A 16,225-nucleotide genomic window follows, 5' to 3' on the forward strand; every position below is an offset into this window, starting at 1 on the left:
TCCTGGTTGGAAAGAGAAATAACTAGGATGAACATAGCAATTTCAAAGCACTTCTGCACGCATTTTAGAACTTCTCACGAAAACCGACGATTCAGAATCCTCATTTGTAGATGAGAAGATGATTCAGGGAAGGTAAAGTGACTTGCCTGGCTTGCTCTGGTAGGAAGTCCGCCCTACGGTCTGAGTTTTCAGATTCTGAAGTTCTCTCCACTGTACCATGCTGGGAAAGCTTCAGGGAGAAGGTGACCTCTTAGGCTGAGTCTTTAAAGAGGGACCAAATTTGACAGGCAGAGATAGGCCAGGGCCTTCTAGGTAAGTGGAAAAGCAAAGATGTGAAAGCTTGAAAGATTAAGACATACTTGGGAAAGGGTGAGTAGAACATGTTAGCTGAAGCATAAGCTATGTGTAGGGGAGTCAGAAGAGAGAAAAGTGTACTGCAGTATGACTGCATCACATGTGGTCTTAACCCCTACGCTGAGGAGTTGAGAAATGATTTGACAATCACAGAGGGAGAGGAGTGTACTGAATACTGGGAGAAGAGGTAAAATCAGGAAGATCTGGGAAGTGAGTCAGACTGTTGTGGAGAGGATGGGGGAGGCAGGGGAACCTGTTAGGAGTTATTGGGGGAGGAAGAGCTGGATTCAAGAAGTACTGAATGGTGAACTGACATGGTGACTGGGTGAGGGAGTTGAAAAAGGCAGGGAGTAAAGACGGTTGTTAGCAGGAGTCCCTGAAAGAATGTTTATGCCATGAGCAGAGTTGGTGGATTTGCAGAAGGAGTTGCCCTAGGGGGAGAATCATGAGCTCCTTCTTGGATCTGTTGTGTTTGTGTTGCCCTCTGTGAATTGTCACCTGACTGTCCACTGGGAAGGTGGGTAGTGAGTCAGAGGAAGAAGAAAAGTCTGACTGACTGCCCAGGCAGAGGGGCCTTCCTTCCTGTCTCTGCTCCGCTCCCCACCCCCCTGCTCTTTAATGTAAGTGCCTGATGAATACAATGTTTGGTAGATGGTGGACACTCAAAGTACGTTTGGAAAAGAAATCCATTTGAAAGTTGTCAGAAGTTTTGGGACAAAGGCAAAGACTAGAGTGAGGGAAAAGAGAGATGGTGGCTAATGGTGACAAGCCCCAAATGTGAGTCACTGGAGACAGTCATTTCCAAGAGATGAAGGACTTTGGAAGGCCTGGTGGGGTTTCAAGTGGTAGAAACCTGGTCCAGTTAAGAATGTGGAGGGACTCTGGGGTCAGGGCACTAAATGTGTGGATGTGGAAGTCACCAGAAATAATGGCAAAGAGTAAAACTGACTAAGTTAGAGCTGGGCAAGAAGGGACCCTGCTCTGGACCCTGCCCCCCCCCTTTTTTTTTTGCTGCGCTGCGCAGCTTGTGGGATCTTAGTTCCCCAACCAGGGATTGAACGCAGGCCCTTGGCAATGAAAGCTCGGAGTCCTAACCACTGGACTGCCAAGGAATTCACGACCCTGCCCTTCAGAGGACCTAACTCTGGCTCTCTTCTGCTGCACTCCTCCCCATGGGAAGTCCATGGAGCCAAGGGGTCATGCTCACTGGAACCTGTGCTCCTAGACGTAGCTCTGGGTACCAGGGCTCTGGGATTCCCTGTTCAAACGGCCAAGCCTGCTTCCAGGGCTTCTTCCCAGGCTTCTTTTCTGGGTCTGTTTTCCTGGGGGCACGTGATGCCACAGTTTTGCACACTTTAGGCCTGAGCAGTGGCCAAAGGGCATCTCTTGAGGAGGGTAGGGGGATGTGAATAGAGCTTTGGGGGTGAGTGAGGTGGAGCCAGGACAGGGAAGAGAAGGGGAACAAAAAGTGGGCTGGGGGCTGGCTTCCATCCTTCTTTGCACGGTCACATTCTGAAGCAGAAGTCCAAGAAGTCAAGAAATTTAAAGTCAAACCCAGACTTCCAGGTTGTAAAGGAAGCGCATTTGTCAATGTCAAAGGTTAGAATATATTTTGAGTTTGTAAGCTTGATTTATAACTTTTAAATTTTAGATATGTGACATGTAGACCTCTATTTGGGATCTTGCCCTCACACATTAGGAATCAGCAAGATCTTATAAGGATCTTGTAAGGATCTTCATGCTGTGAGCCTTGACACCCATAACACGTTTGGGGTGATAACTTGTTTTATTGTCTGTCTACTCTGATAGATATGAAGTTGTGTGGAGGCAGGATACCAGGCTGCCTTGTTTACAAATATATCCCAGTGTTAGTACAACGACTAACCCATGGTAAGTGCTCACTATGTCTAAAATTCTAAAATGGTAACTTACATGATTGGTGATAGCAAGTGGGTGAAGAGAAGAGGTACAAAGGGATAAAATAATCTGAAAAGAGAAGTTCTTGCTAAATTGTAATGGAGATTGAGCAACAGTCTGGAAGTTTCTCTTCAGTCAATCAGGAGGAGTGGCAAACATGCAACTTCTATCGCCTTAAGAACTAGAGTTGAAGTAATCTATTTATTCATTCTAAGCTTTAGGTGTTTTTTTCTCCCCAGCAACTGAGTGTTTGGACCAGGATCACAAAATGTGAGGGCTTGGAGTTCTTAAGTGACTGATTCCCTAAAGTCCAGTAAAAAATATAAATCGACATTTAAAAATGAAGAAAAAAGAACCCAGCTTTTTGGTTTCCCTTGAAAAATGGGACCTTTGTCAAGACCGGCCCACAGTCCAATATGGCAACAATGGTCTGAAGCCTTTAAATGAGCCTGTGTTTATCAACAAGCCACCACCCACCACTCACAAAAGTGGCCCAGACATAGCCAGGCCAGCAAAGGCCTCTTAATTCATGACCCCTGGACCTTGGGCTCTCTAAGTCCCCTTTGCTTTGAAAGAATATCTTCTTCAATCTCTTCATGGTTATATTTCTCCCAACCCTTGAATGACCTCAGTGTCATTTGAACTGTATTATAACATCGCTTGTATCTGCCAGAGATTCTGAAACTAAATTATTTCACATACATTCAGAGAAGCCCACCTGCTCCAGAAAGCAACTATTAGCGTTATGGATCCAAATTTCCCGTGATCATTCCTACGATGACCCTAAAAGGAGATGCTAGACTGGAGAGTCTGCGGATCAGGGCTTGACTACTTCCTGAAGGCTGAGAAGATTATGTGTGGTGGCAGAACGGAGGTATTGAGGGCACATAAATGCAGGAACTGCCAGAGTGGAGGCTGCAGAACGGGGCTTGGGAGGATGATGAAGAAACAGACGCTAGAGCGCTAATCTGTTCAAGTATTTATTATTCACGACGTGCCAGGCACTGTATTAACAGAGGGCTTCAGCAGTAGACCTACCAATGTCCCTACTTTAACTGAGCTAATTCCGATGCAGTAAAGCCAGGTAACACACACATAAACACATATATCACATACATACATATGTACATGTCAGGTGGAAATAAATGCTAATTATAAAACCAAAGCAGAGCAGGGGAACAGCGAATGAGGGTGGCTGCTATTTCAGGAGACTCCCCCCACCCCCCCCCCACCCCCACCCCCACCCCGACCCAAAGAAGCAAGGGAACAAAGCACGAACCGTGGATTCGTTTCTAATTTTCTAGGCTACGGGGAGAGAGGTGCGCCTCCCAGGAAGCCCCGCCCCCTCCCTCAATGGGGCGCAAAGTACCAACTCCGGGGGAGCTCCTCCCACCCCACCCCGCCCAGAGGCGGCCTTGGGGGCGGAGTCTCGCGCCCAGGCGCTCAAAGCGCAGCGCGCAGAAAGCCGCGCGCTTAGGGTTCCCGGCATTCTCCTGGTTCTGTCAAGGCCGGGAGAATTATCCCCGCCGAAGAATGGCATGCTGGGAGCTGTAGTTTCCTGCCGCAGCTCTGTGTCTCGGGGGCAGTAAAAGCGGCTAAGTCTGGCTCCATTTCTGGCGCATGACTTGCAGCTCCGAGGGGTTGTGGGGAGTCCTTGCTGGGGGGCGGGGGTTGGCGGGGGTCATCCCGAGAACCATCGGGCACATCCAGTCGGCTAGCATCCAGGCCGGAGGCCGCCTGCGTCACGTGACTCAAGGCTCTCCAGGCTCCCGCGGTTCCTCAGCGCTGTTCCTGCCCCGCCCCTCCCGTCTGTCCGCCTGAGCCTCCCCCGGCGCTGCTGCCACCTCGCGCTCGGAGGCGTCACAGAACGTGCTCTTCTCTCCCCCTCCCCCTCCCTTCCCTCCGGCCCTCCCCCACCTCCCCCTCCCGCGCCGAGACTCGCCGCCGCAGCCGCCGGAGTAGCCGCCGCCGGAGCAGCGCGCAGCCATGGCCGAGAACCCCGGCTTGGAGAACCACCGCATCAAGAGCTTTAAGAATAAGGGCCGAGATGTAGAGGTGAGTGTGCTTCCGCGGCTGGGGCCCGCCCGGCTCGCCAGCCTGGCCGCGCCGGCCCTGAGGCGGCAGGGAGGGGCGGGGGGCCGGCGCCGGGCTGGTTCTTGCCGGCTCGCGGTGGGTCGGAGTTGGCCGCCGCCTCTCGTCATCGCGGCTAGGGGCTGGGCGGAGCGGGCGGCGGGACGCGGGCCGGGCTGCAGCCGCCCCCCAGAGCTGCCGGCGCAGAGACCTGGAAATACCGGGGTTTTCGGCCCCGTCACGCGGGCGCGGCCTGCTGTCGGCGAGGAAGAGGTGTGGAGCTGAGGCGGGGTCCGCGGGCCGGGGCCTCGCGGGCCGGGGATGCTGCCGCCCGGGTCTGTCGACCGCCCCACCGAGGGGGCGGCCGCGGCTCACGCCCGCTCCCCATGCAGCCTTGCCCGGCGCAGCCCCCTCAGTGCCTCCCGCGCTGCCGCACATGGAACCTCGACTCTGCCGGTCCCCGCGCCTACCTTCTGCGAGCCGGGCCCAGGCGGGCGGTGGCGGCCCGCAGAGGGGGGTGGGGACCAGCCGGGTAACTGACTTGTCGGAGGGTGGTGGATGGGGGAGGGTAGGATGCGCCAGGACCGTTTTCTAATATTCCGGTGCGGTTCTCTGGAGCAGTCGTGCTGAGCTTTTCCAGCTCATACTCTCCTTACTGCTGGCATTTGGAGCAAGCTGAAGGTGGACAATAGTTTACCATCTATTGTGTGGAGGCTTTGGAAGAGACGTTGTTCCGACCTCCGCGCACAGGACCTGTTTTCTGAGCCTTTTCTTGTAGTGGGGGTGTGCACAGGGTGATCATTTCTTTGACACGTTTTACTGAAATAAATTGGATATATACGTTCATACGGCCTTGTATATATTTCTTGCTCCAAACTGGTAGAATTTCCAAATGATTGCAAAACTGTAAACATTCATTGCGGTTACTCTGTTGCTACTCAGCATGTTGCCATTGTCTCATTAAGGTGACATTAGCAGGTACTATTTGCAAACTCGGCTTATCCAGGCAGCGCTAGAGGTCTCTCTGCAGCTACCAAAAGCAGTGTAGTTTAATGCACAAACTTCACTGGGACTCTCACCTCTGGATTTGTTAGGGGGAAAGTGTTCCAAGTCCACAGCCTCCTCTTCTAATACTAGGTGACATGATTTGCAGTTTTGTCATTCTTGCTAAGGGGCCATTGTGACTAAGAAGTGTGCATTTTATCCTGTCATAAAGAGAAGGTGGTGAGGGAAAATAATGCCAGTCAGCGTTCTGTTTTGTAGAAAAATAGGGAAAACACCGGCCATTTTTTGGAGCTATAAAATTACATACCAATTAGGAAATACTATGGAATTCCCATTTGATTGAGACAAATAAAGTTCATCTATCTCTGTCCTGGTCATGGTTAAATTTCTTTTGTGAGAAATATTGACACTTAGAAGCAAAAGTGAAACCTAGGAATAGCAACAAGAAATTCTGGAACTGCCTCTTGTTATTGGTCCACTTGATGATAGGACTTAAGTTTGAATTCTGCCCATCAGTAATTGTTCTTGAAGCTAACCCCTATTATAAAACAAAAGTTAATGTAGTTTGAAAAAATACCTGTATTGTTTGTACAGAAGAACTAATTAACATTCTTTCCTCTCTTGGATACTGGTACAGGTTTTTGTCTTATTTTTTACCCCTATTGTTTCTGGTGGCTCAGTGATACCTAGTAAGGACTTCTGTACATAATAGGCACACAGTAAATATCTGCTGATAATCAGAATGTAACCAGTGACTTCTGGATGCATGCTTGCTAAGCCTTTCAGCCTGAAAATATTGGTGACATTACAATTCCCAGGATTCAGGAGGGTAACTAAGGCATGAAATAGCAGACATTCAAATGGTAGTTCCGTGTGTCAGACACTATACTAAGAGCTTCATGATACCTCTTTTAATCCTGTGACAACTTTATGAGCTAGGTGTAACATTATCAGCACTTTACAGGAGGAAAGTACTTTAGATGAGGAAACTCAAGACTGTGTGTACAGCCTGCACAAGGTCATGGAGTGGGTATGAGCATTCATTCATTAATTGTCTATTGGGTATCTAACATTGTTCAGTCTGTACCTCAAGGAGTTTACCTTTACAGTTCTGTAGGAGTGTAGGAAAGTAAACTGATAATTACAATGCAGTACATCAGTAAGTGTATTCTGAGAATGCATGAGAACATCCTGACTTGGAGCTGAACAGTCAAGGGAGATATTCTGGTTGATTCCTAGTGGATGAATGGGAGTGAGCTGACCCTGAATGAAAGAAAGTTGGCCTGGGAGAGGGAGAGAGCAAGGAAGGGGGCATTCCAGACATCAGGGAGTGGTAATTGAAGAGTCCTGGGGATGTAGGACTCTTCAGTTACTGCTGTAGTAGGACTGCTGAGAGAGAGGGATGCTAGAAATGTGACTAAAGGATGAACTGGGATCAAATCTGATCAAGTGACTTTATTGTAGAATTTGGTGTAACTGAGACTATACACCATATCTAGTTTAGTCTTATCCATTTTAGAAACTATATTACACTAGAAACTTATGTTGCAGCTTAGCTCTGTGACTAAATAGCAGTGATTATCAGGCTATTTCAAAAACAGTGAGATGTACTTTGATGAGATAACATTCCTACTTTTTCACACATAGGATAGATAAAAGATAAAACATATTATAAATTATATAGCCAGCTGATACACAAATAAGATGCTAGGCGCAAGAATAAAATACATATTTTCTAAAGAAAATAAAAGTGTGGGGTTACGCTAGGGAATTGTGAGTAGGGAGAGGGTTCAGGAAGAAAGTAGTTTCATAGTCATTCAGTTGGGAATAGCTTCATAGAAGAAAGGTTGGTGAATTTTATAGAAAGAATGGACTAAACTTGAACAGGGCACATGAGAAATTAGTGAATAAAGATCCAGGTGAAAAAGAAGAGATTAGATTAAGGAGTGAAGAGGTGAGACTTCCAGGTGGCTTGTGGTGGTCTGAGAATATTTTTGTGGCAAAGTTGCTTGGAAACTTCTTGATATAGAGATCTGAAGGAATTTATTCTAGAGTAGAGTTAGGAGGTGTAACATGACTACAGGAATGGAAAAAGGTGACTGGCAGTAATAGCTAGAATTAATTCTGGAGGAATGGTACTGTTATCCCATATGTAAAGAGGAATTTTCCCAAAAATTGAGATCGGGGATGGTCCTAACATGGAATGAGGATTTGAACCTCCTCCTCTTCCGTTCTCTTCCTCTTCTGTGTGAAGCTCACAGGAGAGAAAAGGGATGACGCTTATCGTGAGGTTTATAGATGGAGGTAGGGGAGGGAGTAATTATCATGGACAGCAGTTCAAGGCTTGGGTAGGGTGAATGGATTTTGTAGCTACAACTAGGAAATACATAGTTCCATTTAGTAAATACTTAAAAGTCAAACATGCAGGTATCTGCCAGCCAGGTCAAGTTTTTCTTGCTCCTGTACACTTCAAAGATGACATTTTCATCAGTGACAACAAATAATTATTTGAAAATTCTTAACACTTACTGAATGTTTACAGTCAACCTGTACCAAGTACTTTATATGGATTATTTATCTAGTCTTCACAGTCCTATAAAGTATGTATGTATTATTATCCACATTTACTTCCAAAGAAACTTGAAGCCTGCAGTTCTTAAGTTACTAGCCCCAAGTCCTAGGGTGGTTTAAGTGGCAGAGCCTAGACTTAAAGTGAAGCCGCATGACACTAAAGCCAGAACTCGTGCTCACTATGCTTTACTGTCTCTTCACTGAGTGGAGCCTAAGACTTGTATGGATGCACATCTGAAGGTTAATGAATGGGGAAAATATTTAATAAATCTTGCCTATATCAGGGAAATGCCTATTTTTATATTTTAAAACCTTGCAAATAAAAACTTTTGACATCCTATTTATCATTTGATTTATTTACCTTCTATTTGTTCACTTTTGCAAAGTTTCCTTATTAGTAAGAAGCCAGTTCATCAGTTTCACTGAAAAATAAGAACCCATATCTTTGGCCTTAACACTTAAACTTTAGGCTTCAATTTCTAATACTAGGGATAAATAAATATCTTCTCATTTGTAAATTCATCTAGCACTACCAAACTTGCTTCTCTCTCTGGAACCTTTGTTGGTAAGAAATACTACCTAACTGTTCAAGCTTCAAACCTTATCCTTGACTTTGACTCCCTTCTTCCCTTCCTTCACTTTTCTGTGTTAGTCATCTGATGAGCCCTCATATTTTCACCTTTGTTACCAACCTTACCACCCTGCCCTAGTTTAGGCCCCTATCACTGTCTCCTATACAGGTGTGATAGTGCGCCTGGTTTCCCTGTATCTTCCCTCCCCAGTGAACTTATGGATTGATCTTTCTGAAATCTTTTTGTGTTACTTCCCTGGCAAATCATCCCATTGCATTCAGGATAAAATTAAAAGTCCTTAGCATGCCCCACATAATTTCATAAAAAGGTCTGCCTTTTCTACCTCACCTACCGCTTTTCCTTATATTTCCTATATATTTTGTATTGCTATCGATGATAAAGTACTTGAGATGGGGCTGTAACCAATACGTTTCCTTCCCATGCCTTTATATATGCTGTTCTCCTGAATGCCTTCTTTTGCTGTCTGTTTGGTGGGGCTCACTCTGGCAAACTCTTTCTTCACTCATACTCCTCCATATATCTCTGGAACACCAAGATTGCAATTCTGCCATACCATGTCATTATAGTTCAAAAAAACCTTCAGAGGGCTTCCCTGGTGGCGCAGTGGTTGAGAGTCCACCTGCCGATGCAGGGGACATGGGTTCGAGCCCCGGTCTGGGAAGATCCCACATGCCGCGGAGCGGCTGGGCCCGTGAGCCATGGCCGCTGAGCCTGCGCGTCTGGAGCCTGTGCTCCGCAACGGGAGGGGCCACAGCAGTGAGAGGCCTGTGTACCCCCGCCAAAAAAAAAAAAAAAACCTTCAGAAATTCTCCACAGGGCCTTTCCTGACTAATAACATACTTATTTACAATCAGTCCCTATTTTTTCCCTTCTCTCTGTGCTTTTTTCTAAGTGAGTTTTCCTTTACCTCTTTGGGATAGATTGCTGTGATGTACAACAAATTCTGTGTGTATATTGCAGCTGTTAAAGTATGTGGTCTCTGTCAAGAAGCCCACTCATGGTAGGGACCTTGGGTCATTTAGTGACCAGTATATAAAATTTAATAAATACTCTTTAGAAGAGACTAGATAATGTACTTGGGAGTGAAAGGTACAGTATTATTCTAAAATATTAATAATTTCTTTTGTTATTGACTTTATGGCATTGATACCGTTGCCTACAGCCCTCCTTTGACAACCTGTTCTGCTATAATGTATTTATGTAACATAAACTAATTCTTGCTTGAATGATAAAGAGGAATGATGTTAGTTCATGCAGAATTCATGTTGGTTGATATTTGATTTTTACCAGCACATTAACTGTTTAGCCCTCCCAAGTAGCAGCAGTTGAACACAAGTAGTTGAAGTACAGAAACAGTTGAAAATAGCAAGCCCAGGAGTATGCCTCTTGGCTCCAATTAACCATATGTTCTGTCTTAAAGGTGCTTATTGCTCCAACTGTCTTGATATATTTCCCTCTTTCTTCCTAATTTTGCAGAACATGAAGTTTTTCAGGAATCTATACGTCATATAGCAGGTACACTTATAATTATCTTTTCTCAAATTCACTATCTGGACATATAATCTTTCCTGGTCCTTCTCCCTCATTGATTACTCTTTTTTGTTGGCTTTGCTGGCTCTTCTTTCTTCCTGTTGATTATAGGCATGCCTTGGGATTCTGTCCACAGCTCACTTCTTTATTGGCTTTTTCTTGCCCACATTAGCAGTTCCCTTAGTTTTAACGGTCATTTCAGTGTGGGGAACTTAAATCTGTTTTAATCATCTGCTGGAAATTAATCACATGAGCATCACATCAGCTTCTCAAGCTGAAAGTGTTTAAAGCCTTTGTTTTTTCTTTTTTCTGTTTATGGCATCATCACTCTCACTGTGACCTGAACTTGAAATTTGAGAGGTATCTTGGACTCCTTCCTCATCTTCCACATTCAGTCAGATGCCAGTCATGTAGCTTGAATCTCTGTGCTGTCTCTGGATTTGGGCCCTGCCTCTCTATTCCACTGCCTCCAGCCTACTTTCAGCCTTATTACTTATCATCTAGCAGTTTAAAAGTTGCCTCCAAAGTGGTGTTCTTCCCCCAGTTCATGAGATTTTTTTAGTGAGCCTGATACCTGGTTATTTTTCCAGGTTCTGTGTCCGTCCCCCACCCCCCATCTCCACACCTTTAAGCTCTAGCAACAACACTGAACTTCTTATATGCTTATACATAATCTGGAATCTGGCCCTCCCCTGCTTGCCAATTCTGTTTCTATTCTCAGGGCTATCCTGCTGACTGGAATATCCTTCCCTGCCTCCTGTTGCATGGTTAATTCCTACCCCTCTTAAATACTCACCTCTGGATTTAGCTCTGAGAAATCTTTCTGAATCTCCCCTCACCCCCCCAGGTTGTTAGGAACCTTTCTTCCCTCACTGTGGTTAGATAATATATTTTTATTATGTTTTATCTGTTTCTCCTATATGTACCTCCATTACCTAGTTCTTAGTACAGTGGCTAGAACAAAATAAGCACTAAAATATTTCTTAAATAAGTACCTTCATTGTAAGTATCACCAGCACAATAATTTTCTTAAAGTATGCTTTTTAACTGAAACTTCTACTCTTTCAGTGCCTTTTTTTACTGCTTCCCAAATCAAGTCCAAACTTTTTATTATGATAGGTAAAATATTGGGAGATTAAGACACATTCATAGAGAAATAATTTTTAAAATTTTCTTATATGTCAATCATGACAATTTACTCCTGAAGACTTAACATACTTCTCTAAAAAATAAGAGTGCATTCTTAAATAAATACCACATCACCCTGACACAATTAATCATTTCCTAATAACAGCTAATGTAATCCACATTTAAATTTCCCCAGTTGTCCTTTAATTTTTTTTTTTTTAACATTTGGTTGTTAGAACCATGATTACACAAGATCTGATCACATTTGGTTATATTTCTTAAGTCTCCTTTAAGAGACTCCTCCCACCATGGTTTTTTTTTAACATCTTTATTGGAGTATAATTGCTTTACATTGTTGTGTTAGTTTCTGCTGTATAACAAAGTGAATCAGCTATATGTATACATATATCCCCATATCCCCTCCCTCTTGCGTCTTCCTCCCACCCTCTCTATCACACCCCTCTAGGTGGTCACAAAGCACGAGCTGATCTCCCTGTGCTATGCGGCTGCTTCCCACTAGCTATCTATTTTACATTTGGTAGTGTATATATGTCCATGCCACTCTCTCACTTTGTCCCAGCTTACCCTTCCCCCTCCCCATGTCCTTGAGTCCATTCTCTACATCTGTGTCTTATTCCTGTCCTGCCCCTAGGTTCATGAGAACCTTTTTTTTTTTTTTTTTTTTAGATTCCATATATATGTGTTAGCATACAGTATTTTTCTCTTTTCTGACTTTCTTCACTCTGTAATGACAGACTCTGGGTCCATCCACCTCACTACAAGTAACTTAATTTCGTTTCTTTTTATGGCTGAGTAATATTCCATTGTATATATGTGCCACATCTTCTTTATCCATTCATCTGTCAGTGGACACCTAGGTTGCTTCCATGTCCTGGCTATTGTAAATAGTGCTGCAGTGAACACTGTGGTACATGACTCTTTTTGAATTATGGTTTTCTCAGGATACATGCCCAGTAGTGGGATTGCTGGGTCATATGGTAGTTCTGTTTTTAGTTTTTTAAGGAACCTCCCTACTGTTCTCCACAGTGGCTGTATCAGTTTACATTCCCACCAAAAGTGCAAGAGGGTTCCCTTTTTTCCACACCCTCTCCAGCATTTATTGTTTGTAGTTTTTTTTTAATTTAATTTTATTTATTTTTTTATACAGCAGGTTCTTATTAGTTATCTATTTTATACATATTAGTGCATATGTGTCAATCCCAATCTCCCAGTTCATCCCACCACCACCACCACCACCACCCCAACCGCTGCCACTTTCCCCCCTTGGTGTCCATACGTTTGTTCTCTACATCTGTGTCTCTATTTCTGCCCTGCAAACCGGTTCATCTGTACCATCTTCTAGTTTGTTTGTAGATTTTTTGATGATGGCCATTCTGACTGGTGTGGGGTGATTGTAGTTTTGATTTGCATTTCTCTAATGATAAGTGATGTTGAGCATCCTTTCATGTGTTTGTTGGCAATCTGTATATCTTCTTTGGAGAAATGTCTATTTAGATTTTCTGCCCACTTTTGTATTGGGTTGTTTGTTTTTTTGATATTGAGCTGCATGAGCTGCTTATATGTTTTGCAGATTAATCCTTTGTTGGTTGCTTTGTTTGCAAATATTTTCTCCCATTCTGAGGGTTGTCTTTTCATCTTGTTTATGGTTTCCTTTGCTGTACAAAAGCTTTTAATTTTCATTAGGTTCCATTTGTTTATTTTTGTTTTTATTTCCATTTCTCTAGGACCCCCATGTTTTTTATTGTGGTAAAATATACATAATATAAAATTTACCATTTTAACCTTTTAAGTGTACTGTTCTGTGGCATTAAATACATGCACATCATTGTGTAACCATTCCCACTATCCATCTCCAGAACTTTTTCATCTTCCCCAACTGAAACTCTGTCCCCATTAAACTAACTACATTTCCACTCTCCCCAGCCCCTGGCAACCTCTCTTCTTTCTGTCTTTATGAATTTGACTCTTCTAGGAACATCACTTAAGTAGAATCATACAATGTTTCTTCTTTTGTGACTGACTTATTTCACTTAGCATAATATCTTCAAGGTTCATCCATGTTGCAGTGTGTGTCCGAATTTCCTTCCTTTTTATGACTGAATAATAGTCCATTGTATGGATATACCACGTTTTGCTTATCCATTTATCCACTGATGGATCCTTGGGTTGCTTCCTCCTTTCTGCTGTTTTTCCCCACCATTTAAAAAATGCCATTAATTTAGTGAAGAAGAAATCAGGTCAGTTTCCTTATATTAAGTCAAACCGCATGAAATGGCCATTTTTGAGGTTCAAAACAGCCAAATACCAGCAGTTTCATATGATTCAACCTATCAGACTGTCCTAATTACTGGATATGTCTTTCTCTTTGTGGTGTTGCTTAACTAGTTCCTCCTATTTCTTACGACCCTCTGAATTTTCTGTAAACTGGAGGTTAGTTTGAAAGGCTTAATTATCTTTAGTTTAAGTATTTTTGATTTAAAAAAACCTTCAATTGGTGATGCTGTGTGCTTCAGGATATATCCCAATATTGATGTTAGACTGATCAGGCGGTTCAGATGATAAAGAGTAGTTTAATGTCATGATGTCAGAGTTATCATATTTGGTGAAATGAATTTTAGTTGTTTGGGTGAAATATGATAAAGACTTGAATAACATTTGAAGTGAAAAAGTCACCTGACTTCTTGGGATCCAGTAAAGGAGTTAGAAAATGTATCTAGAAAATCTAACTTCAAAGTCAGTGATATTTTCTTTCCGTGACTGACAGCATTCCTAAGTTGACTTTTTGTTTTCTTAGCATAAGGTTTGGATATATTCTCATTTCCAAGTCTCTATTCCTTTACCTTCAAAGTAGAGCAGTATTAAATATGTAAGGAGGATGTAGCTATACTTCGTCATTTTGCCATTAAAAAATTTGCCACAGCTTAGGATACGAACATTAGCAATTAAAACATGGTAAAATGAATCATGACTATATTAACTTGGAATTAATCATTCTGAACTGTTGAGTTTTCTGGGTTATAAGTTTATTTGTTTACATACCAAATTTTCTTTTATTTTGAAATGTCAGTGTTTCTAAAAATGTCCTATGCATGTCTCTGCCTTCTTAAGTAGAATATAATTTAGTTATTTTCTTGGTTCTTGAGAATCATCGTTATGCATATGGCTATTACTTTTTGCTCTTATATAAGTGATGCCTTCAAGTTCTTAGATTTGTCAGAATTTTGGCCTTAATTTCTGTGCTTATGGAGTTTTTGCTCTTCATAATTTTTTTTGCCTGTCATTCCCTTGCTCTTAGTCTGTCAGCTTTTTCTTTGATATTGTCAGCATGTTTACCTGTAGTAGCTCCTTTCTTCCCTTTTAGTTTGTTGCTTCATATACAGTTTTTATCCTAGTGACTTAGATAACAGACTTATTAAACACTTATGTAGCATTTGCTATGTGCCAGGGAGGCATTGTTAATTCCAAAGACTGTAAATACGAATAATGCTGTCCTTGCTCTAGGGAAGTTCAGTTTGGTAGGAGAGACCAATATCTAAGCATATGCTTAATGTGCAGTATGATAAGTTCTCTGATATAGGTACATAATTTGCAAAGTACTATGAGAGCATGTAGAAAGGGAGTGTCTATATCTGGGGAAATTGAGTAAGGTTACACAAAAGATCATCCTTGAGCTAGGTCTTGAAGGAGGAGTTTGCAAAGACAGAAAGAAAAATAACATGAATAACAGTGACTAACTAAATCATGGAATGTTGAAAGCATAGCATGTTCTAGCAACAGTTGATATGGTGATCTTTTATCTGTTCCCCTTTCTTTTGGAAACAGCATTCTGATTTCGCCTTTGGAAGCTACTCTTCTTCCATTGGATACCTCTTGGTGGAATTTTTAATCTAAATGCTCCTGCTTTTTTTGGTTAATTAAAGTGCTTCACTTTTTCTGGATGGTACAAAATAGGCCCATCAGATGCGGTCCCCTGGCATTTAAATCTTGAGTGAGCTGATACTGGGACCTAAGTGATTCATCCTGGCAGAAGTACTGTGAAGAAATCTTCCATTAATTCCTGCCACCTAGATCTTTGGAGTTGCTTTCATCCTGATTTTTTCATAGATCTGATTCTTTAGATTTTCCTTTGGTTCTTTGAATTGTGCTGTATTTTTCCAGTAATTCTCCTGTCTCCCCGCTTCCCCCTGTATCTTAAATTAACTCAGATCTGTTTTTTATTGTTTGCAACATATCTCTAATTTAAGGTGATGACTGTCCTGGTTTGGTTAGGACTGAGGGAGTTCTCAGGACACAGGACTTTTCAGTGTTCAGACCAGGAAAGTCCTGGGCAAACCTTAACAGATTGGGTACTCTAACTGAAATGTTCGGAGTAAGGATAACAAGTTTTGGGATCCAAACGTTGTTCAAATGGAAATATTCAGTATGCAGCTGAAAATAATGTGTGCAGAACTAGCTTGCTTCAGTTATTTTACTCAGAAGTTATCTGAATTCTGAACTAAGAGTGGGGGATAAAACAATGAAAATAATGATAATCAGTGATTATCAATATCAATAATCAATGATTGTTGAGCACTTACTATGTACAAGGTACTCTGCTTATAAGAATAACCTTAAATAATCCTTACGAAATTGCCATTATACAGATGAAGAAAATGAGTTAAGTAATTTGCTTAACAATTTATTGACTGGAGATGTATTAATACATCTTTTGTTACCCTAACTTTATCAACCGGAGATGTACCAGTACCTTTTTAGAGAGTGATACGATTAACATCACCATGAAAAGTTTTTAGAACTTAAAATTCATCAAGGTTTCATTATACAACTTAATGATTGTTGTTATCATTCACATTTTGCTCCATTAGGTTTTTGTTCCAACCTTGTGTATATTATAAATGCAATGTACCATAAAATTTTAAAAAATGACGCCTTGCGAAATTTTGAGTGAAGAAGAATTTTTCAGGTGAATTTTATGCAGGTACTTTCTCTGATTGTCTGAGCAGCATAATACTGGTGTCTCAGAAGATGATAGTTCT

At 42.4% G+C, this 16,225-nt stretch overlaps 1 protein-coding gene across 2 annotated transcripts in view; it reads left to right on the plus strand.

Moving 5' to 3' along the window:
- The first annotated feature begins 4,167 nt into the window (after positions 1–4,167).
- KPNA3 (karyopherin subunit alpha 3) overlaps positions 4,168–16,225 on the plus strand; it is an 89,220-nt gene continuing 77,162 nt past the window's right edge. Inside the window, exon 1 of one of the 2 annotated variants that reach the window (XM_081214989.1) lies at positions 4,168–4,326. In XM_081214989.1, coding sequence (XP_081071115.1) covers positions 4,258–4,326 — 69 coding nt within the window. In that variant the 5' untranslated portion in view covers positions 4,168–4,257. Of the gene's footprint in view, positions 4,327–10,003; positions 10,026–16,225 lie in introns of those variants that run through there. The other variant, XM_081214990.1, reaches the window with a different exon arrangement.

The sequence above is a fragment of the Mesoplodon bidens genome (genome assembly GCF_964165515.1).
Source record: "Mesoplodon bidens genome assembly, chromosome: 17".
Taxonomy (NCBI): domain Eukaryota; kingdom Metazoa; phylum Chordata; class Mammalia; order Artiodactyla; family Ziphiidae; genus Mesoplodon; species Mesoplodon bidens.